The sequence below is a fragment of the Trematomus bernacchii genome, unplaced genomic scaffold (assembly GCF_902827165.1).
Source record: "Trematomus bernacchii unplaced genomic scaffold, fTreBer1.1, whole genome shotgun sequence".
Classification (NCBI taxonomy): domain Eukaryota; kingdom Metazoa; phylum Chordata; class Actinopteri; order Perciformes; family Nototheniidae; genus Trematomus; species Trematomus bernacchii.
In genome coordinates this window covers 2313683-2338502 of record NW_022987641.1, presented here as the reverse complement: position 1 = coordinate 2338502, position 24820 = coordinate 2313683, and the positions used below count along the sequence as shown (strand labels likewise).

General features: G+C 41.0%; 1 protein-coding gene across 1 annotated transcript in view; it reads right to left on the bottom strand.

The window, feature by feature from the left end:
• LOC117484822 (IQ motif and SEC7 domain-containing protein 3-like) overlaps nucleotides 1–24533 on the bottom strand; it is a 110520-nt gene extending 85987 nt beyond the window's left edge. The window contains 2 exon segments of the mRNA XM_034133254.1: nucleotides 6452–6532; nucleotides 23816–24533. Of these exon segments, the coding sequence (XP_033989145.1) occupies nucleotides 6452–6532; nucleotides 23816–24426 (692 nt within the window). The 5' untranslated portion in view covers nucleotides 24427–24533.
• Nucleotides 24534–24820: the final 287 nt, after the last annotated feature.

The following is a 24820-nucleotide window of genomic DNA, read 5'->3' as shown; positions in this document are numbered from 1 at the left end:
TTGCGGATGCACGGTAAGACTATTGTGTGTGTGTGTGTGTGTGTGTGTGTGTGTGTGTGTGTGTGTGTGTGTGTGTGTGTGTGTGTGTGTGTGTGTGTGTGTGTGTGTGTGTGTGTGTGTGTGTGTGTGTGTGTGTGTGTGTGTGTGTGTGTGTGTGTGTGTGTGTGTGTGTGTGTGTGTGTGTGTGTGTGTGTGTGTGTGTGTGTGTGTGTGTGTGTGTGTGTGTGTGTGTGTGTGTGTGTGTGGTCGAGGCACATCTCAGAGTCCTGAATTACTGAAACAAGATCCAGGCTCACTTTTCCCACCATGACCCTGAATGCCCTCCAGCAGAACAGATCAATCATTCTATCAGTCCCTCCTCTGCCCCCAATGCATCATGGATCCTGTAGTTCCCCTCCCCCCCCCCCCCCCCCGCTCACACTGAACCTATTTGTCTCGTTGCTAGCCAGAGTGACGAATAATTCCAGCTGCGTCTTTTTTCATCTCGAGTCACCTTTCCGTTCAGCACACAGCATGAATCCTCTTAATTAGTGCTGTGTAGTATCAATTCCAGTGATACATTTGAGGGAAAAAGGTTTCTAGGCGAAACGACACAGCTGATTAATCTCACAAAACCAAAGGTGAATTAATTTCCTGCAGAAACCCCATCATTCTCCCCACTGCGATCTCTCAGGGTGTCAGCCCTGTCTTCAACACTTATGGCATCGGCATAATATCCGTGCATTTTCCGAGGTGCAAACAAGAATTATGACACAAGCCTCCTTAATCCGATCTGGCAATGAGCCGAATGTGTTGTCCTTCTCTTTGTATTTCTCTAAAGTCATATGCTTCACCAGATGCAGAGTGTTATCCTGCCTTGTCTCTACTTTATTAACATACTTTATAGCCTATCATAAAAGATAAGGTTGTAAACTTTAATTAAACTGAGGGTGTAAAGTGCAGATCACCACTAATTTATTCTGAAGTTTAACTACAAATCTTACCCTTACCTTTTAGTTGAAAGGTTTCACAAGAAATACACTTTTATGGATGTATTTGTTTGATTGTCATGTGTTCATTTAGATTCTCTGCCAGAAAAAGCGCATGAAGAGCATGAACCTGATAGCTAATTTCCTTTCTGACAAGGTAAATCATTATGGCAGATTGTGCTAGCTAATTAGCATAAAATACCTCATTAAGGTGTTGGTGTGTGTATGTGTGTGCAAGTCGTCTGTCAGGAGCACAGAAGGAGGACTCACATAAAAAGAGTTTTAGATGGTGAACAAGATGTCAGTGTTTCTGTGCACACAGCGAGCTGCTGGGAAAGAGTCCGTTTGGCAGCTGAATCGCCGGCAGGCTGAAGCAACATGCCAAAAATATGGGCTGTCACCTGCCAAAGCCTGACCGGTCAGTTTATATTTATCTCTGAGACCTAACCAGTGTTTACTGGTTTACAGGAGGGCAGATTTGACTTACAACAACCCTTTAAAGTACTGCTGTTGAAGCAAGAAAACGCATACTGTGTCAGTCCTTCTGCTAAAATAGTGCAGCTACATTTAAAACTACAAGTATGAGAACTCAGCAGAGTGGTTTTTATGCTAATTGTGATGCATTCAAATGCATATTGGCACTCACGGGACAAAGTCTTTGATTAAAGACATTGTTATTCAAGACATTGTGTGTCTTGGATGATATTCCAGGAATGTGGTCTTATATATACATTATGTTTGTTAAAAGGGAAATGGTTTTAAGGGAAACTGTTCAGTTATAGTTGGATACTTGATACCTTGCCGGAAATTAAATCATTTAGAAAGTTATAATTGCAACAGCAGTTTCGATCTGTAAATTTCACTGGTGTAAGGAAATGAATCCTCATGTCTCTGTGACTGAGTTATTATACCCAGTGCTCACTCTGTTCAGACTGATACTTGTACTTGTTTACACACACACACACTGTACACACTGTTGATAAAACAACACTGCAACTATCTCCATTTGCAAGTGGGAGTTCATGGAGGCAGTTTCACTTCAACACTTGGTAAAATGATTTGGATGTGATCCCAAACCCTTGAGTAAACTTCAAACTGTGGCATCCAACTGTGAACATCAATTTGTGCAACATAAGTTGTATCAAGTGCAAACAGATACTGTTTCTTGGGATGTTTTCCTCATCCTCGGAAGCTCTGACTGTCAAATTCAGACATTTTATGAATGAGTATGAGCCTTTCTATGTACACAGTTAGCTTCAGTTTGGTTTAAAAGTGGACTCTCCGTAATAGCGATTTTGAAGGTAACATCTTCCTGCAGCTTGAGTATCCTTGTTTATAGTTCTCCTGCTGTGCCATTCTCCATGCTAGAATACTCTAATAATGCTTTCCTTCCCTTTATTAGGTGTCTGGTCCCTGTGTGTCCACCGCAGCAGTTCTCAGTTTCGCTGCAAAGCAGAAAGTATAACCAGAGGTCCCTATGGAGCTGTAAGAGGAACAACTCCAGTGTGCAGTGTTAGCACGCTGCAGCAGGAGATAGCTCACAGTCATAATTGAAAGGCAGTGGCCATCCCCACCATCAGCTCCTTCCATGAATGATTATATATCTGACTTGGTGACCCTGAATTCAACCCCCTATAGTCCCTAATCCCAATGGTGCCTCCTTAAAGATTTGCAAGAGTGACCAGACTACCAGGGTGAGTTTCCGAACTCCGTAGGGTCCTTATTAAATGTGACAGTGGAGTCCTCAAACCCCTCTCAGTTGAAAACATCCAACTTTGTTCTCATTTAAATGATCCTACATACACCGTGTTAGATTGTAACACCACTGATGTGCAATAACCCTACCTGTAAATATAAAACTGCAATATACCCTCGTGCAATTCACACTTTATTATTTATTCCAATGTATCTACAATCTGAAAACAGTACAGGCTACCTCTTTAATTTGATAAGTTCACTTTAAAAAAACGCACATATATATATATATATATATATATATATATATATATATATATACACATATACATGCAACTTGTTTTACCATGATGCATTTATCTGCTATTTGTTTTTGTACTACTTGTGTTTTTGTATTATTAATAACGTATGCATACTTAGTTATCTTACTTTTTGTATATGTAAGTCTATTCTCTTTACTTTATCTGCACTAGACTTCTGCTGTTGTAATATGCACATTTCCCCGTTGCTGGACAAAGAAGGGATTCTGATTGTGATTCTGAGGATTACCTGTCGTTTCACGCTTCCTAACTGATCAGATAAAGCTCCACAGAGCGGACAGGTACAAATCAAGCGCAAGCATTGCTTCAATTTACTACAATGAGTTCTTGTAAAGGCTCAGGCAGGTGCCCTTTTCTGAGCTGACCCCTGTGACTCAGAGGCTTGAATTACTCTCAGCAGAAAGAGCGGCGCAAATGAAATATCAATGATTGCACTTTGTCTGTCAGGTTCAGCGTGGGAAATAGGGTTTCATTACATCCTGAAGTGGAGGCCGTGCACAAAGAGGCGATGAGTTGTCCTTTGTATATGGTAATCAGGCCTTGTTTGTTGGCGGTCGGATCCCCTCAATCATTCAGGATGACAGAATACACCCGCTTTGATAGGAAAAAGAGGTACGTGTAGGGTGTTAGCAAAGTTTAATTGTAGCCGTTTGCGTCCAAAATTGCTATAACTTAGTTAAACCAAGACACTTGCAATACATATACACATTTCTTGATTTAGAGTTAATTTGACTTTCTGATGACCGATTTCCATTGCGAATGTATGTCCATAAAACCACTTGGAAATCATAGAAAACAGTCGCTTTATATAACTAACCCTAACCCTAACCCAAACCTCAATAACTTGCCTGAGTTTTATTACATTTGTGTTCAAAGTAATCCAGCGACAGTTTTCTATACATCCATGTGAACATTGCAAACAAGAACTGCTAATAGCTAATTCGGCAAACTTTAAACCGTTCCAATTTCTAAACGAACTGTAAACTTCTAATACACTTTTGTTCACAGTGCTCATGTTGCAGGCCACAACATTCTACTTTCTGCTCACTTCCTCCAAAACATTGTGGAAACTTTAGTCGTGCATTTACAGAAACATGGGCGCATTATTATCCCCCAAAATAAGTCTGACAATCTTTGAATTCTTGTAACTCAGACATTTTCTCTATCCATTCATATACAGATATATGAGATTGAAGAGGAAAATCAAAAAAGCCTAAAATTGATGTAAATAATGTTAATCTATGGATTTCACTGCTGTTGCGGTGGTGTGCAGACTGGTGTGTGTTTTCCCAGGGTATATAAGTAATCTAATGTAGGCTGTGTGTACAGTAGTGACACACACACACACACACACACACACACACACACACACACACACACACACACACACACACACACACACACACACACACACACACACACACACACACACACACACACACACACACACACACACACACACACACACACACACACACACACACACACACAGAAAGACAGGGAGCTATGTTCTGATCACTGCCAAGCCAAAGCATGCAACATGATAAGAACTGTTTTTTTTCACATGAACACAGATGCATTACATGTGTCACCAGGTTCCAGCATGGGAAAGACCCTACAGTACACACACCAATGCATTATGGTATTTTTTTACATTGCATAGTTACACTTTTGTTACATGGTAATACTCATACATGACTCTTTCAAACTTAACGTGAGCACAGTGGAGAGACAAGCCCGAATGAAGTGACCATGAATGATGATGGATGCGATGAGGTGTGGGTGCCATGTGGAGCTGTGTCGCTGTGATGTGATGTGGTGATGCCACGTGAGTAAATGACCAACAAATCACTGACAACAATGCGGAAATACGGAAATCAACGACGGCTTTCAAAAAGAGATAAGACGCAACAAGAACAACAAGAACGAAAAAGACAAAACCACAAGCTGCTTTCTGTCTCGGCCCCAGAGAGTCCTGCTTTGAAGTGGTTCGCTTCAGAGAACGGTGAGTTAGCAAAGCCCTTCTGTTGTGAACTTTGTTTGTACCTTTAGCTAATGGTCCCTAAGCCCAAAGCAATCACAAAACACAACAGCACCAAACAGCTTTTATCGAGCAAGCTGCTGAACGACCATCGATTCACGACTTTTGGCTTTTCAATTTCCCCTCCATCTTTGACTTTATGTGAGTACCTCCTGTTCAACTTCTACCACTGTCTATGAATGTATTACATAGAGGCATTAAGGGACTTTTGTGACAACAAATACTGTAAGAGACTTGGGTTTTGAGTCAGTCAACACCGGAGAAATGATCTGGTAAAGCAAACAAAGCAAATAAAAAGAGTCCCTGCTCTCCATTCAACCCTACATGTATGTGTCCTTCAGTCTATCCATGTGGCTGACACAGCACAGGCCTCTGAGGGGTTTAAAGTGTGATTTTGTTTGCTTCTTGCTCTGCCACTTATTCTTTCCAGCACCGCAGGGTCTATGATTTGCCATCAATATGTGTTCGCCAATCTGCTATTTTCTGCCAAGCTCATACAATGCGTGAGTAGCAGTCGACAAAAAAACAAACTATTATTGGACGGGTTGCTTAATTGCTACTGCTGCCTGATGAATGCCATAATTATTAGTGAAACTCTGGTGGTCCATTATTAAATACAAGCAGGAGGCAAACACAATTGTGTGTGGTCAATTCTGCCTCTACCTTATCAAAGGCGATTATTATTTATTTTTGTTCTTGCCAATCTAATCTTTTAATACCTGACGAACTTCCAATTCAACTCTAGATGTTTACCCTCACAAAGATGTGGTACAAAAGCATATTAGATGTATTACAGGAGCTTATTTTTTGGAAATCGTATGCATTGTACACAGTTTGATTTCCAATTGGCCAGCATCAGCTCCATCACTGTCATGTGGCAATCTGACATAAAGAGATAACAACATAATCGCCTTGCTTTGCTGACTAAACTCAATGTAATATTATTCCAATAACTCACCAAGGACTTGAGCATTGTCCAGGAAATGGGATCTGGAAGTGATTGATTTGGATATTACAGCTGAGTTTATTTATCTTTATCTGACACCTCTGTGGAAATAACGGTCTCATAATCACTCAGGAAACAATCTCACAGCCTCAACCGGACCCAAAACCCAAGCTGATATAACAATCTCCCTCTTATTGGCTTATAATGATCATGGAGGTTAGGAATTCAGATTGTCCCTGAAAGTGACCTGAAGCATTTACAACCACTTCAACGTACAGAAACCTCTGCTGGGGTAGTTGTGTTGCCTAAAGGAGCTACGGCCGCACCGCTACTAACAGGATGCATGGTAAGTGGCTGCAATTACAATGTACAAACAATACAAATGAAACTGTTCAAAAGGAAATAAATAATAAATATAAATAATAATATAAGTAAACAACTTAATATTTGTGCAGGTGTTTAAAGGATGCGGAGGTCTTACCTGGGGACACAGGCAGTAGAGGTCTCCCCGTCATGGGCCTCGGGGGCGGGGCAGCAGAACTGGTGAAGCACTGTTTGGTTGCTGCGGGAAAAGAGATAGAAAATATTAAAACAATGTAAAGTCATGATCTGTTCTTCATTCTTCAAGTCATATTTTAAATCCCATCCCTTGGGATCAACTAGAATTGGGTGCAGTTGATTTTACTCCACAGTCAGCATTCACTGTGCCTCCTGGCTGTAGCCGGTTTGACCAATAGTCTGTCTTCTGACTCATTCTTTCTTAGTTTGGCAAACAGAAGACAATGGCTGCCTGGATTTGAGCCATGGACATCTTTGGTGCTAGATTTACAGTACAGCCGTATCAATGAATGTAAGTACAGCCAGATATATTTTAACCACCATGTCAAAGACCAACGATGCTCCGATGTCGGCAAGACCGCTCAATTACATTCTCTAGTCACCGCTGCCATTGATGATTGCCAGATTTGTTCTGAACTCAGGGCATTGTAGAATATGAATACAAGTGGGTGTACATTAAGATTTAACTTGTTTTTAGGGCATGATTTGATACTATTATAGTTTTTTTTTTTTTTTCAGATCTCCTTACAGCTCTGTAGTCACTGCTCACTTGTTTGGTTTTGATATGCTGTGCAGTTTGAAAGTTGTTGTTTTTACTCATTGGTAAAATGATTCTCTATGTATTAGGCCCACAAACCAAGCAGAACAGGTAGCCGTAAATGGGGTTTAGGGGTGTTGATTATGTCTATAAAAAAAACAAACACAATTATCACCTCCTCATGAAAGGGTGGCATTTAGTAGGCTGTAAGTGTGTGCAGTTAAGAGAGTTCGAAGAACAAATAATGTCTTCATTGGGATAAGAACACAGAAAGGATTTGAATGAACCCTATTGCGTTTGAAGCTAACCAGTAAATGTGAACATAACTGTGTTTATTTTACATATATAAATATATGTTTGTTCTCAAGATTTAACCAGGTTACAACTGGTCACATAATATCAATGTAAAGTGCAATGTGTTTGTAGCCTTACAACTAAAATATGAACAGTGTCTCAGATGGAGTTTGTACATAAAATGATTACAAATTCAGATGAAGTGAAAGGCCATTAAATGTACACTGTTGTGCTTTGGATTGCTGTCTGTCTTTGCTCAGTTTAACTTAAGAATGATATAAAGACAGAAGTAGAGACAGTGTTTTATCACCATGGAGATAAACAAAGAGACACACACCACGGACAGAGACGTTGATGTGGTTTAAAAAATGTTTCTGTAAAGTTTGTTCCCTTGAATAATAAAACTAAGTACATTTGGCTACAGGGCTGCCTGTCTTTAGGATTTGCTGATCAATCATGTTGTCAATTAAATGTTGGAATATGGTCAAATATATTCAGTTTACTATGATATATTATAATAAAAAACAGCAAATCTTTACATTCAGGGAGCTGGAACCAGAGGGTTTTTGCTTGATAAATCACTTAAACAATAAGTCAATTCCTCCCCTCCAGCATGTTTACCATACAACTCACAAACATGTTAAGGTTGCACTTTAAGAAGTATGACAAGTCTAGCAATTAAAGAAGAGGTTATTTTGAGCATTTCTATCAACAAAAACAGATTTTTTGAAATAAATGTCCCCGTAGTTTGGCAGTATGGCTGTGTACATTTTTATCGACATTCCCCTTTTCTTCTGGAACAAACTGGTGATACTGAAATGTAGCGGAGAAAGAGAGAGGTTATAAAATGTTAACGTGCATGTGAGAAGGCCTGAGTGCTTCACGTTCCTCCTCCATCAGTGTGTCCTATCTTTCAACCTGGTCGCTGCCTCACATTCCTCACGTTCCCTTAATCCATCTCGTTCTCCAGCATCATCCCTTCCCCCCACTCTTCCTCTCATCTGCCCCCTTTTACACTGATTTTCCATCCATCCTCTCTACAACTCCCCATCCCCCCCTGCTCTGGGTCCTGCAGGCACGATGTGTGCAAGAGGGCTATTTGCTCAATTACTCTTGCTGTCAGAAGATGTGTCCAGTAAAAAAAAGAGCAGCTTCCATATGCCGTGTCCTTATCCATGGACTAAGGACACATGGAAGGATGGAGAGAAAGAGTTCAGACATTAAATGAGAATGTAAGGCCTGTACAGTGAACTCAGCAGTAACCACCCCTGGATCACTTATCGCCCCCCTGTTGCCTTTCCATCTTCTGACATGTAGGCAAACTCTCTGCCCTCCTCACCCTCTGCTTTTCTTTCTGTTTGTCCTCCGGGAAAAGAAGAGATGTATGTCTTCTTGTATACGTCTTTCAAGAAGGCTGGTTCACTTAAAGATTACTTCAATCTGTTCTTTCAGCAACAGTTTATTGCAAGATACAAAAGGTCCTTTGAAAAGTTAGAATTTCTTGGCTAAGCAGACTCTAAAGGTCTCTTATTGTACCGCTCTGTAAAGACTGAGAAAGGGGGGTGTTTGACAGCAACAGTAGACAATACAAGGAGGGCATGACAGCAAATTAATTCCCATTGTTAACGGCTCCTCTAATTGTGTTCGCTGTAACGACCATGACACCGCTGTGGCCGTCTTTAATAGGTCGAGAACACAGGCGGTCTCTGAGGGGACGCAGATTAGTGCCAGCGTTGGAAACAACTGAGCCTCTTGCTCCTGCAGATAGAGGCTGTATATTCTGCAGGACAAGGTATAAAAACATCTAGGTTAATAGAGTCGGGGTGTTTCTCAATGTCTAGTACGCTTGCTTGGTAGCACATGTCTTCCGAGTCACTTGCTTCAGAAGCGAGGCAAGAATACTTCCTGGCATTCGGAAAACGAAGAGTGGAACAGGCGAGCAAGTGTGCAGGAAATTGGTCCGTGCGCAAAGCATTGTGGGGATCTTAAGACCGCCGAGTCTACACATGTGCAGCCTCGAAATTTCTCGCTACGAAGTATGCCGGGCTCGGTAGAATTCCAAGTATGCTGGACATTAGAACATTCCTTCGGCGGCACTTGATGACGTAGTATGCTTGAAATAGTGGCTCTGGAGCAGCTTTACTCGACATTGAGAAACACCCACTTTAAATGTGTTGCATTAATGCTGTGGTTTTCTTATTTACATGCTGGAAATGTACAGCAAACATTCACAAACCTAATAAAGTCTTGGAATAGGGGGGGGGGGGAAATACGCAAGAGTTGCAGGAAAAGATTGTCACCACTGTTATGCATGCTAAATATGGAGCTAGTGTCGTTAGCTTAGCTTAGCAAAGAGTCTGCAAATAGGGAAACAGCTAGCCACGCCCTGTCCTAAGGTAACAAAATGCACACTAGTGTCTCTAAAGCTCACTAGATAAGATATATGTTGGTGTTTGTTCTAAAATCAGTTTAGAAAGTGTAAAATCTATCGTGCAGTCACTTCTCTTATAGTTGCTTGGCAATACCGTGGTGAGGACGAGACTCCAGAATATGTCTGTATGTATTACTTTCGTACTTTATGCTAAGCTAGGCTAACAAGATACTCCATGTAGCCCCACGTCCATCAAATCGATATGAGCTTTTAATCAACTTTACAATTGCATTTTCTAAATAATGACTACTTCTAGTTGGGGTAACTTCGCTAACATCCCACTCTGACATGTTCCTGATTTTACGTGCGGACTGATTGACAATATGATTTATGAATAAAGAAAGAACAATTTCGGACGCCAAAACATCCTTTTCTTGACGTGGCGTTTAAAAGAAGCAGAGCTCATTTGAATTTAATCAATAAGTGTTATTGGCAAAAAGGAGAAGCGTCCAGCTGGTTAGAAGATGCACGACTGTAATGACATTCATCCCCCTGTGTACAATAAAAGCTTCATGGTCACATCTGAATCAATCATTTCTCCACATTTGAGATACAAATCCTCACAGGGGAGTATTCTGGGATGCAAAGAGAGAGATATATTTTTATCTTTTTATGCACCTTTCCTTTGATTCATAACCGTCCATCTGTTCCTGCTTTGATCTCTCCCTTCCCAATTTTCTCTCTTTTTTGCCATCTTTCTGCTCATCTTTACTATTGCCTCTTTCTTTCCCTTTAAAAACAACTTGCAGGCATTTTATAGCCATTTTGGTTTATGAGGGGACCTTTTAAAAGCCACAGCTGCGCCACAGAGATAGCACGTACCAAGCCAGCATAAAAGTCAACAATCATGTCCTGTATCATAAAACTGCTCATGTTTCAAATTTCACTGACATGATAAGACAAGGAGCAATCATTTCCTAATTATTCTTTGAATCGTTTTGACGACAATGTTCGGGAAATACTGTCTCCAGATAAGTTACAACACTAGCCCTTGCCTCCAGTTTCCAACACCTCCCTCAAAATGTTGGATCAATACAAATGCTGAAGATTAAACCAAAATCGCATGACCTGCTTTCCGATCTTCCACACCATTGACTCAGTTCCCCTCGTGGCCTAAGCCCGCTAAAACCACCTATAAAAATCTATAAGCTTTTATAAGCTCTTCAACACACTGGGTCTGTTTGAAGCAGAGTGTAATCTGCACACCATGGTTTCATTGTATTTTGTTTTAACTTCTCGTGTCTAATGTGTTTGTCGATGCGCTCCTCCTTGTGTTGAATTCAGTTTTACTGTGTCAATATCTCTCCGGATGGTTCTGCTCGGCTCAAGGCAGAAAAATATCTTTGCACACTGAAGTGATACTGTTAGAATTATTGGACAGAGAAAGAGAGGGAAACAAATCTTACAATAATTGAGGGATTAGTTTTACAGACCAGGGGAAAAAAGCAGCTGTCAACATGTTCTCACATTGCAATAACATGCAGCCCCAGAAAGCCAAACATGGTAAATAAAAATACGATTGACCTTGGAGGATGCAAACATATGAACTAAAGTGGTTCAGCTGAGGACTGTAAGGCTGCATGGCTGCTGGATAAAAAAGGGATTTTCTTGTTTGCTGCCATTCTTTTCTTTTAATGTTTGTTTGATGCAACATTTTGTAGTTACTGTATTTTACAGTCAAGGTCAAAGTCAAATCAAGAGCAGAGAAAGAAAAACATTAAATATAATTGTAAAGTGGGTTAAAAGGAATTGCTTCTTTTGAGAATTGCTTGAAAACTATGTTCTGCGTATACGTATTCCACATATAGAAACAGTAAAAACAATAACAAGGTACTCTTTATAACAGTCCTTGAGATAAATGTAGGTTGGCTAATAAAAAATACATGCATTCCACATGTCATCTCATCTCAAGTACAACTACGAGCAGTACTATGATCATGTTAATTAAAAATAAAAATGGTAATCTTTTGCAGTACTTCACTTCCATTTGGCAAATTGGGAGTCGCTATAATTGCCAGTTTATCATTTTACAAGCTAAAAGTGTGTAAGGCTTTTGGAGAGAAACACATTCAACACAAATACACATGTGGTGTGTCTCTGTGAGGTTAAAATGATGTATTCCACATCACTGTGAGGTGGATTATCAGGCCAAAAATACCCTTGAATTAAATCAGATTACTTTTGAACAAGGACTGCACCAATCTTGCACACACACAGAGATACTCCTAAAATGCAGTCCTGAAAAACGGTATCATTCCCTTTACACACACGCACAGTCATATAAAAAAAGCTTCCTTGAAAGGTTTACGTCAGTGCAGACTCTCGGGCGTCCCAAGAGGCTTAGCTCGCTTTCTGCAGAACTGAGAGAGCTGGAGATGGACGAGAGAGCCAGAGCAGTTTCCCCAGGAGAACGCTAACAAAAAGGAAGGGAAAAAGTCCTTGTATTTGATCCCTTTAAAAGAAACTCCTGACGGTGCCAGTGTCAGGAGAGCTGCAACATTTGAGCTCTATTCACACTTTCTGTCTCATTGTGGCCTACTTGACTCCACTGCAGCACTTGATAGTAAATATGAAACCGTTTCACCGTCAAGCTTTATGCTGCGTCATGTCTGTCTGAACACAACCAGCCTCCTCCTTTTCAGATCACAGCTATGACACGAAAGCTGGGGACAAATTTGACTTCGAGTCCTCACTAACACTAAGAAAGTGGATCACATCACTCCAGTTCTGAAGTCTTTACACTGGCTTCCTGTGTGTCAAATAATTGATTTCAAAATACTGCTGCTGGTTTATAAAGCTTTGAATGGTTTTGGCCCAAAATACATTTCTGACCTACTGCTAAATTATTAACCATCCAGAACTCTCAGGTCTTCAGGGACTGGTCTGCTTTCTGTCCCCAGAGTCAGAACTAAACATGGAGAAGCAGCGTTCAGTTATTATGCTCCAAATATCTGGAACAAACTCCCAGAAACCTGCAGGTCCGCTGCAACTCTCACTACTTTTAAATCCAGGCTGAAGACTTTTCTTTTTGCCGCTGCTTTTAATTGAACTATTTACATCTTACAATGCACTGTAACTTTTATTCATGTACCTTTGTTATTCATGTTTTATTATCTTTGCTTTTTAATGACTGTTTTTAAATGCCATTTTATAATATGTTTGTTAATGCTCTTAATGACTTTCATTTTTGTAAAGCACTTTGAATTGCCTTGTGTTGAAAGGTGCTAATAAACTTGCCTTGCCTTCAGAGCGCAAGAGGAGGAAATGTGATGCACTGCAAATATCAGTCCCATAAACTTTGGGATATGTCATCAGAAACATTCGTTTAGTGAAAGCAATACCTAAAATATCAACGAAGATTTAATGTCCCCCCATACAAATCTAAGAAAAAGGAGCTCTTTCTAGGCTCCCGTTGGTTCCCCCTCTTTAAAACTTAAAAGAGAAGCCTTTGACAGCGGAGCCAGAACAAGGGGAGAGGGAGAGAGCTGGGGGGGAACAGGAGTGAAGCATTTTCTGGTGTCGGAGAGAAAGGTCTGTCACCTGAAGGGGTTAAACCCCGAGCCTGTTTTCCAGGTCTCAGGCTCGAAAATGACATTCCCAGAACAAATGACTATAACTTCACTTCTAAAAGGGGTAAATTAATTATCTTTTTTCTCAAAGCAATGATAAACCTGTGAGTTGGATGTAGAAGAGTCAGAATCAATATAGATTTTTTTTATTTTAAAGTAAATTCAGATTGAACATAGTAAAGAAATGTAAATGATTGTGTACGTCCAAAAGAAAACATTACTTATAGTGAAAACCACCCTTGAATGATGGGATAGTAGACTAAAAGCTTTAGGAATCCAAACTATAACATATAATAAGTACCCTGTATCAAGATTGATGCAAAACAAGGGAAATTTGACCTTTTTAGAGATTTAGCACAAAAAAAACACTTCTGGGGTCATTTGGGTGGATTTTCGATATCTCTGGCCCCCCTCGGTCGATTTTGATGATTGACATCTCTTTTTAACCGTTAGAGCCAATGGAATCGAAGGGAAGTTCCACATACACACACACGTTACCAAATAAGGAGTGAGAGTGACGCGTAGCCAGAATACCCAAAACAGGAAGCTGTCATACACTCTGGAAGCTATCATTAGCAGCTAATATGAAAACTCAGTTTTTGACATAAAAATTGAATTATGGATTATCAATAATTTTTTCAAAGTGACAGACACATTGGATTAACCTATGGATTAACCTTCAACCAAGTTTTTCTCGTTTTAATGCCATTGAACACAACTTTTGATCAGAAAAATAGGAAAAGGTGAGCATATCTCCGTTTTTTGCTACCTAAAGCTACGTCGTGTGTTGTCTGGTTTTGCTTCCCCTGTAGCGAGTTCTGATCGCTCAGTGATGATACTTATATTTCTAGAATTTGTGGAATCTCAGCTTGCTAGCAAAGCTTGTTTGTGCAGATCCGATAAGTATATCAATCAATTTATACCTTGAGTTCTGTGCTAAGTGCGTTAGCATTTTTTCGCTCAGGGCTCATTTAGACGCTTCTTGTGAGACTTGTGTTTTGTTTCGGTAAAAATGGTTCATATCGTCAGTTAGCTTAGTTTCTTTCCCGTTAAGTGAGTATGACACATTCATAGTTTATTACATTTTAAGAAGCCCTGAGACACAGTTTCGTGAAGAAAAAAAAAAGCCCATTAATCACATGTTTTATAGTGTGACAGGGTCCCCAGGGCTGAACGGTTAAACTGCAGGATAAGTTTTCTTTACTAACTAAAGAGTTAGCTTGCAAACATCATTAGAAAGTTAATCCCACCAATTATTCTGACACTCATTTAAAATGCAGCTAATATGTGCGGTTATTAGGCGTAACAACGGTGGAAAATGTAAAAATAGCCTTCATTTAGCTCACTTATAGCTAGTTTTAATGTGAGTTGCAGAGGCAATCTTGAAAGAATTCCGTCGTGTTCTTTGTTTGAGGGGGTTCAAGACTGAAACTATTTAGATTCAATTCTACTTTGTTACAATTGTTCTTCATCCACATTTTCATCGAATACGTTCACATGCATCTCAATTAGGGTTTTACCACAGTTTGAGACCGATGCCTCTTGCCAGTTAACGGCTTTGGGCTTAGTACACGTACAAATGCCAAAAGGTGGAGATGCATGCCCAAAAGAAAAGCCCACGTTCCTGATTTTAAGGAGTCACATGTATATTCTTAATAATAATGAAAAGGTGGATACCAACAAGTGTTTGGATATGCAAAAATAATGCATACATTTCAACCAAACCTTAAAACTTAAAGCACATACTTGTTAGACCAAGGTAGCACCTTAACAAAAGCCAAATGCTTAAATAATGTTATCATGTAATCAGAACTATGGGGGTGAAAAGGTTTGCCACTGTGACATTAAACTTCTCTACAGGCTGAATGCAATTTGTGGCAGGAAAATAAAGAAAGAAGGATGCGTCACTAATTCTCCCATGAAAGCAGCAGTTTCTCCTGTTGTCTCTCCAGCTGGTGCCTCCACTATTGAGCAGTCTCAGCAGCTCATATCGAGCACCAACACCATCGCTGTGTTGCTGCGGGGTCATCTGCTGAACACTTGGCAGTGGGTCAAATTCCACAGATATTTCCCATGCTTCACACTGATGCTTGACAGCTATCAAAATGATATGGTTGTCATCTATCAGCCGGGGCTGGCTCTGATGAGGAAAATCCCATCAACCAGATGAGTAACAGCAATCATACATCTCTGCTGAAGGAAATTATTTTCATTTATCCATTAAAGGAAGAGCAGAAATTAGTTTTTCTGCACAAGTTAAAAAGTAACAAAAAATAGGAGGATTGTAGGCTGATGATGGGAGAGGCATGACAAAAAGAAAGAAAGTTTGCTTTCAACATCAAACACGTTACAATACCTTCTTTATTCTATTTCCCGCACGTACACTATGACTCATTCAGGCTTCATGTCCTGCTTTTTTCATGTGCTTCTTGCTTTAAAGTTTACACTTCTACTGACATCACTGGAAGAGTCATCAGCTCCTCTCTCTGGCACTGCGTACAGGATGATGTAATCCTGGCACAGAGGGGCCGACATACGGGGCGGTGATCACGTCACCAAAGTGCAGGGGAAGGGCAAGAACATTTAATGCTCATCTGAATGTGAAGACTATGTGGCATATTCAAATGCAAGTTAATGTTTTAACAGTTTTATAATTTCTACCTATGGCCTCCAGGAAAATATTAAAACCGTCATACCAACGAACACCTATAGAAACAGGAAAACACACATAACCATGTTCAAAAAGGACTAATATATGTGAAAGGAGAGCCATTGGATGAAGGAATGTGTGTCACGGGTGTAAAGAATACAAATGAATTATCACGTATGAGGGGAGAACTGCAGCTAGGTGGATGTATCCCCTGTTATGTCTCCTGCACAGTACAATAAATCACGGCTGAGCCTGGGTTGAGGCTTTGTGCGATGTGTTGAGAAGACCAGGAAAGCCAATTGGACATGCGGTGCCTGTTCCGATCAGCTCTGCAATGCCTCGCAGCCTCAGGTGGAAGGCTCAGTTAACCATACCTGACATTTCCCTAGGCAACAGTGTGCCTGTGCATGGCTGTGTTTGAGTTTGTTTCAGTATACACTGCAACAGTGGATAGGGATTGTGTTGAGTAGAGAGGATTGCCCGACAAACTACAACGATAGATTACCTAAAATTGCAACTCAAAATGTTCCTCAAAATGTTCAGCCATAATTTCACCGCTAGCCTAAATCTCATTGGACAACCACAGATGCACACTGCTGCACATGGTGCAAAACAATTAGGATTGTCTGGTGAGGGATTTTCAGGCCTAAGCTCCCGAGAGGTGAAATCTTTGCGACAGATGGGCTGGACATTTTTCCATAACTCCACACTGTGCCTTCTTCCAAAGATCCTTTCTCCCTGAGCTGCAGAGGTCATTAGATTACTGACCAATGAGAGCTGTGGCACAGCATTATCTGTCTATAAGGAATCCCTCCATGTGACCAACATTGGTGTAACACAATCTTAGATAATGCATCACTTTCAGCCGCCTGTAAGTGTTATTCTATGGTCAACACATCTGCTTCATTGTAACACCTGATATGCTAACTGCCAGCTAATAGAACATTTTGTGTTGAAAGACAAAACACGTTGAAATGCAATTCAGAGCCATTAAAAGGGGGGGAATGAGCAGTGTTTTATCACGTGCTACATTTATCACGTTTGCGTGGTTTTTTTTATAACCTCAATGAAAAGTGGTGCCATTATTAAACTGTATTAATGGTAAGCAGCTGTTTCAAATATACTGCCAAGGCTTCCCTTTTATGTAAACCTTGAGTGATTTGTTTTGATCACAAATTGAAGTGTTATCTACATCATTTTTTGTAAATATTATAATAAAAGTTTAAGGATGTAGAGACATTTTAAAAGGATTTGATAATGATTTTTGTATCAAATATGGAATCAGATTGAGGAACAGTAGATGAAAACACTTATATCATCCCTGTTTGCATCCACATGAAATATGTAGATGCATACCAATGACACACACTGCTGATTGCTCATTTCGCCTACTGCTCATTTGCATAAAGCAGACACGCAATGCAACAATAAGATGTGTGAATAATTTCCCTCCAACCATGAAGAGGGCGAGTCTCTCGACAGTGTAGGATGACTCACAGCAGAAACATGTTACTATACAAAGCCGTCGTGAGGATGTGCAATATTTACATATAAAAGATGGCGTCATCTGTGGCATCTGGAAGTGTCAAGGACGAGGATGACACGTCTGTGTTTCCGTGAGTCGGCATGGTGCCCATGTAACAGAGGACTGCCAGTAGGAAGCAATGTTTGAAAAAGATAATCAACGTTGAGCCAAACTGTCATTTTGATTGATTGGGATTCATAGAGGCAGAGGACATGGTAACAAAAAGTTTGGACTCTTTTGTCCTTAAGCCATATTTTTGTATCTGTCTACCTATTTAGCTTGTCTATCATTATTTATTTTTTTATAACATTATTCTATAGTGATCTTCTTCTGGTTTTGGACAAAATATCTGGCAACCTGAAAGACGCAGCAAGGCAGCCAAAACTGAACTATCAATCAAAAGCTGCCGGCCAGAACTGACACACACATTAGTTAACAGATTCACAGCAATCCATTTGGATAGACTGTTTTCCTGTCAGCAGGATTAAGGAAAAACTGCTGCCTGATTCTCATGAAACCTGGTGGAAGTGGATATCAAAAACCAAGGAAGAATCACAGGAAGCATCTGTTAACAACGTGTAGTTTAAATCAAATTCAACTCATGTTGTAATTAGCATATTTGTTGTTAAACACACCATTAACACACAAAAGTGGGAAGATTTCTAACTTGGAAAGCATTTTAAATCATTAGTTGCCTGTATTTTAAATTGAGTCTTAAAAAGAGATGTTTGTGTTTGTAATTGTTTCCACATATGGGTTATTGTAAATGCAAAGATAATGAGTAGAACATACAGTATGTATCGATACTTCGTAAGCTTAAATCGAATTGGACCAAACCATCACTGAAGCCCATCAGAAGTGTCAAGTAAGCCAAAGCGTAAGCAAGTTGAATCCTTAACTCCCATACACTAACTACTTTAATGAAAATACAGAAAACCATCCCATATATCCACTTACAACAGCTGTTCTCTTGTCCGTTTAACTCCCAAACACAACACACACTCCTCACCACACGGCTGGCACACACACGGGTGGATTACCGACAACTGGGACTGTCTTTTGCATCGCTCAACTTGTGCATGAAAACAGCTAATATTCTACCGGGGACTCAGGAATCAACCGGCAGCTACATCCTTTGAGAAATGAAGCAATTTAAAAGCACTACGCACCAAATGTGATATTCATGATTTGGATTCCAGCAGCAGCCGAGCCAAGCCACCCTGTCATAACCGTGCAGACGTGACTCCCATTCAGACGGAGGGGAGGGGGAGTGAAGTAAAGAGCAGGGGGGGGGGGGGCGAGAGAGGAGATTCCAGCTCTCTAGAAATGGTGGCAGGAGGCGAAATAAAGAAGAGGACAGGGAGAACTAATATGTCCATTTGAAGTCATTACATCCATCATCCAGCCATCTATCTATCGAGGCAGAGATTGTACTTTTCTACGAGGCTCTAGATAAAGGACATTGTTAAAATGAAAAGGTAACCAAAATCACAAATAATGTGTATTTTTCTCACTGCGTTTTGCTTTGCAGTTTCACAGTGTTATTGTTTTGTTTTGTACCCTCATTAATTCAGTTTCCAGCAGCCGACAGCTGTTTTCAGCTAAAACCTTCTTATGAAATCCACTCTAAACGACCTGCCCGGCAACAGCAGGCCGACTGTATTTGAAAAAATGTCTGTTACTTTCGGTTGATGATGAGTATGAGCTTTAAAAAAGATTGTGTTTCCATTGGTTTCCACATTTGGGTTATAGTACATTTCCACCGTTTGCAAAGATAATGAGTAGAACATTTGTATTTATTAGATATGGTGATATGTTCACTGGATTCTACCAAACCATTACCTTAGCCCATCAGAGGTGTCAAGTAAGGTAAAGCATAAGCAAGTTCAATTCTTAATTACCATACAGCAACTACTTTAATGAAAAGACAGAAAAGCATCCCATATATCCACTTACAACAGCTGTTCTCTTGTATATTTCTATATTGAAAAATTGTCTGTTAGTTTTGGTTAAAGACGAGCCCAGTGTGGACCAGCTAGCCACACAACTGGAAGGTTTTTAAAGTCTAACATATTTGGACAGAGGTTAATGTGTAACAAAACACATTGCTCCTACAGAGTGTGGCTAATATTTAGTAGAAAGGCCTTGTTACTTGAGATAAAAGATAGCGTGGCTTTAAGATAAGGATCAGTACCTGAAGATCAAGGCCAGAGTTGCTCTTAAGGGTTAGCATAGCTGCTGGAGGCTGCGCTGGCTAAGCTGCAGGCTCATTGATCTGAGAGCATCAGAACAAGGAGACACTGCAGCATCCAGCCGGCACTCAGCAGGGTCACTCTGTAATGTATGCTAGGATGTATGTGTGCTCAACCCCCCCCCCCCTCCCCCAGCATGTGAGATGGCATACATATTGAGCTCCAGCTGGTACGAGGCCAGTAAGAGGAAAACGAGGGCATGGCGGGCGCATTGGGAGTCACGGCCAATGCGGAAAAACATGCGGGCTGCCAGGTGGCATGAGGCATGTTCGGGTTTGTGTGCATTAGTGAGTGTTTTGTGTGTAAGAGCAAGAGCTTAAAATATCTGTGAGAGTGTGGGAGGCAGGGAAGAAGCACCTGGAGCTATACGAGAACCCTGGGATATCCACCTTCAGAAAAGGGATTTCTGCCTATCAGACACGCACATGCCTCTACACAAATAAAAGAAACATCACTAAGACTACCCTTATTATCAGTCTTCCTGACTCCAAACTTCACATTCTCAAAATGTAACACACACACACACACTTGGCAACCTCCAAGTGTAGACATAGGACCAAAGATTAGGTGGACTGAAAGCCAGCAAATGTCAACGTTTCAGTTTTAGATAAAGGTGAAAAGAGATGAGGACAGTCAAGTAGGCTAGGATCAATACGATAGGTGGACATCTGTATAATTTAAAAAACACGAAAGATTGAGTATGAGAGAGTATGAGCGGGAGTTGACAGGGAGAGGAGGAAGCGAGACGAGTACACAGGATTACTTAAGGCTTCCCTCAGATCATACAAGCCCCTTAAGAATCTTTCTCAGACTGGGAAACACACTTGCAAAACATCAGGAGCAAAATACATGGAATCAACTTTACAGCCACGTTTGCTGTTCGAAGCTTAAGGTGCATTTCCATGCAACTTGATGAGATGAGGAATGAATGATGTGAGTGAGCAGGCATTTCATTTGTAATTTAAAGCTTTGCAAATGGATTTGTTGCTTCATTTCAATCAAGCAAAAACACACATAAGCTGTTGGAATGGTGAACGGTAATGTTGGATATGCAGTCCATCCTAGTATTCCGAGATACTTGCTGTTTGCCTTATCTCCTTTTGTCACTATTTACCCAAAATAATCTATCAATATTATCGTCCTAAGCCTCATTGTAATTTTGCTTGCTGAAAGTTAGATGAGAAGCTCGATACCACTTGCATGTGTGTAATCTAAATATGAAAGTACTGCTAGCCGCTATGCTAACTTATCTTAGCACAAAGACAGGGAACAGGGTAATAACTAGCCGGACTTTGTGCACTGTTTACAAAACGTATGTACTGATTTGTTATAACAGTACGAAAATAAAATTGTAAAAGAGACACATTTCTGTTTCACTGTCATATTTCAATGTGGATTGCAGACACCAGCTTTTTAGAAACAGTCAAATCAGTGATAAATATATAAACAAATACACACACAGCCCTTATTAGTACGTCTGTGATGTGTCCCTGTCATCCTCCCGTTAATTGAAATGTATTATTCCTCCTGCGGCACTGACAGCACAGATACACCATCTTGTGTGACCAGGATCAATGTTCTAAATGGAAATTACAATGTCGCTTCACGTCTCCTGCTTTTCATGTGTCACTGTATTCCCATTAAGCAAAATAAAAGTTTACAGTACTCTCCCTTCTTTGAGTTTTTTTTCATATTTCTGTCAATGTTAATCAATCTGCAGGACTTTCAGGGGGCATGGTTGCCGAATCACTAAGGAACCCACGTATGGAATCCCCCGGTGATGGATCAGTTTCCGTAGCACAACCATTAGTACCTACTATTTGTTACTATTTTAGAAAAACATTTGCACACAAATAATATTTACTTAAATGTTTGGAAGTGTGCAGTAGACCCCTAGACGCGCATAATTTCTCCCATTCAAATAATGTGTTCTGGTGTTATTTCATCATCACGTGAGATGCATAATTGTTGTTTTGTTAAACCGTTATGCCTAAAAAACATAACTTTAAGTAAAGCTTTTACATAAATATAACACTTATTGGGTATGTATTGGGGTTTAGAAGCTGTGGATTTGGGTTACATTTGATTTCCTTGTGAGTGAAGCCTGCTGGGAGGGGCTACATGTTTAAAAGGGGCTGCCCTGGTCAACTCCAATACAGTAGATGGCCACCCGCCATAAAACCATGAAAAGAAGAATAAGAAGCTGAGTCAGTCGTGGTTCTGCTACAGAGCAGGTAAGAGTAAGACCTCATGAGTCATTGAGGAACTCGTTTTTGTGATAAATCAGGTTGGCATAGTTTTTCCAAATATGCCTGAGTTTGAAATAGTACCCGATTACACCCCTGCTGACATTTAATTGGTACATCTCATATCTAGTGTGTGTTTGTCCATGTCTGGCTGGGTCAATCCACCTAAAAGCAGTTCTGTTTTATTACTTCCATGCTAATGTTTTATATTCCTGACCCATGTTTTTTAGGAATTATGTCTTAATGGCACGATGAATCAATCTGGATTAACAGAAACAATGCAAATGCAGCCTAGTGGGACAGATGGGGCTCAGCGCGGTGTGTTTTGTGTGCATGTGTGTGTAGCTCTGGCACAGGCAGGCATGTGACCTTGATAGTGGCTACCAAAAACCATTCAGCTCATTCGACCAACAGCCACAAACTAAAAAATGATCCGGAAAAGTAACAAACCCTGATGCTTAGGAAGCTGGAACTATAGTGAATGTAAGGTAGCTTAATTACGAAAAGATATGCTCCAAAACGGGGAAAAAAGAGACTAAATAACAGAATCTTGATGCCACCAACCGTGTTTGAAACCAGGAATCTGACACTGACTTGAAACATACCTTCATCAAACAGATCAAGGCTTATTAGTCACTCTCACGAGGCTGTAAGGTTGTAAATATCAACAGCTCATATCTTTCTGTCTTTGTTGTTATTACTCCATCTGTGTTCCTGCAGTGTTACATCCTTTAGTGTGTGCCTTATTAATAAGGAAAACACTAGAGTCTGCACAATCAAAAGTAGATGGTAGTTTTTTTATGTGTGAACGTGCAATCATATGCCTCAAGGTCAATGATATGCCTTCATGCAAAATAAAACTCACTAACTATAAAGTGTGTGTTTATAATGCCACCACGCTCCCTTGCACCTGTGAAAACGATACCTCAGCAAGCCTCAAACAGATGCATTTTTAAATAGCTTATAACACATTCAAGGTGTGCAAACACAAGTGGGCACAGCAACCTCACCGGAACAAACGACTAATCCAAAGGGCAAAGTAAGGATGACCTGCTGAGGGCATGGTTTAAATAAAGTCCTGTTTCATTACAAATCATCAAAAATACTCTAATGCCAACATGGAGTCCCACCCAGTAGTGACAATCTACCTTGGTGCAGAATTAACAAACCAAAACTTTTAAAATGCCAGCCTTGGTCTTAAAATCAATAACCATTAGGCGTTCCATTGATTTGCAACAACTGAACAAGTGAATAAACGTGAAAACACAGGAGTAGCTTGAATTACCTGTCAGGAAATTAAGCCTCAGGGGGTGTGGAGTTAATCAAAGGTAAATCCAGCACAGGCCTCATGCAGTGATACTATTTCACGTCTTCTTTACAATCTTAACTGTATTGCATCTGTTGAAAAATGTCTCCAAAATGTCATCTGACACCCTCACATGGGAAATAACAGGCTGTGGTGTTTGATCTCATGGACCTTCAGGGTACTACAGTGTTATTCCAAGCACATTTGCTATATTTAGACAAGAAAAGTATCCATATTATTAGGGTCACTGAATAAAATATGAAATAATTTATGTATTTTGTGAGTCAGGAGAAGCCTAAATAACAATTGCTAAAGGGCATCTTTGTTGTGGAGACGAAAATCCAACAAGTTAAAAGGGATTTGCATCTTTTATGTGAATAGTTATGTCTATTTTATCACGAAAAATCGGTCAGAATTCACAGTAAATGTTTCGTTAACATTGGTTTTGTAGTGCACACAGCATGTAAGCTACTTACTCCGTTTTCCTCGCCAGCCCGACGGAGCGGCAGAGAGTGGTGGGAGTCTGCGGAACCAGGGACTTGCAGCAGGGGCTCCTCTTGTCCTCCTCCACGGAGTCCGGGCTGGCTTGGCTCGTTTTGGGCGACTGTGGTGAGGTGGGGACGAGCTGGAGCTGTTGGGGGTGGTGGGCGGTTGGTGCGGGAGAGATGGGATGCTGCTGAGGCTGGGCCGACAGACCGGGGATCTGCTGCTGCTGCTGCTGCTGCTGCTGCTGCTGATGCTGCTGCTGCTGATGCTGCAGCTGCGGCGGCGGCTGCTGCGCCTGCTGGCCGAGTTGAGCCGCAGCCTTGTTGCTCACCGGGTGCAGATGGAGGTTGGCCGGTGCCTGGGGACTGGCGCTGCGGTGAGTCGGGTGGTGGTGATGGTGGTGATGTTGAGGGGGCTGCTGGACGTAGTGGTGGGGGTCCCTCAAATTTCGGTTCTCTCCTATCAGGTCCTCCACCTTTCGCTCGAGTTCGTCGATGCGTTGGCGCTGCGTCTGGATCAGGCTCTGCTGGTTCTGCACGATAGTGGTGAGCTCCTTCAGGTAAAGAACGGCTTTCATGGGATTATCCAGCAGGCTCTCCATTACTGACTGTAAACGTGGCCGTGTGCCCAGGTATGGTGACTTCTTCTTCAGCTGCTTGTGGCGCTGCGAACCGTCGATGGGCCCTCTGAACGGTGCGTAACCGGAATGCTCAGGCGGCCGTCTGACGCCTCAGTATGCTCTGCTTGGGTTGGGTAGTCTCTCTCTCCCTCTCTCACTCTCACTCTCTCACTCTCTCTCCCCCTCTCTCTCTCAGAAATGATGCTGATGCAAGGAGGGCTCAGCATCGGGGGCGGGGTCGTAGTGGTGACGTCAACACGCATAGAGAACAGCAAATCTGTTATGCACGTTTTACACACCGTGGTGAATTGTGTTTTTTTTAATAACTTCCATATCCATCTAATACCATGGAAGGCTTGTGTAAAACATCGAGACT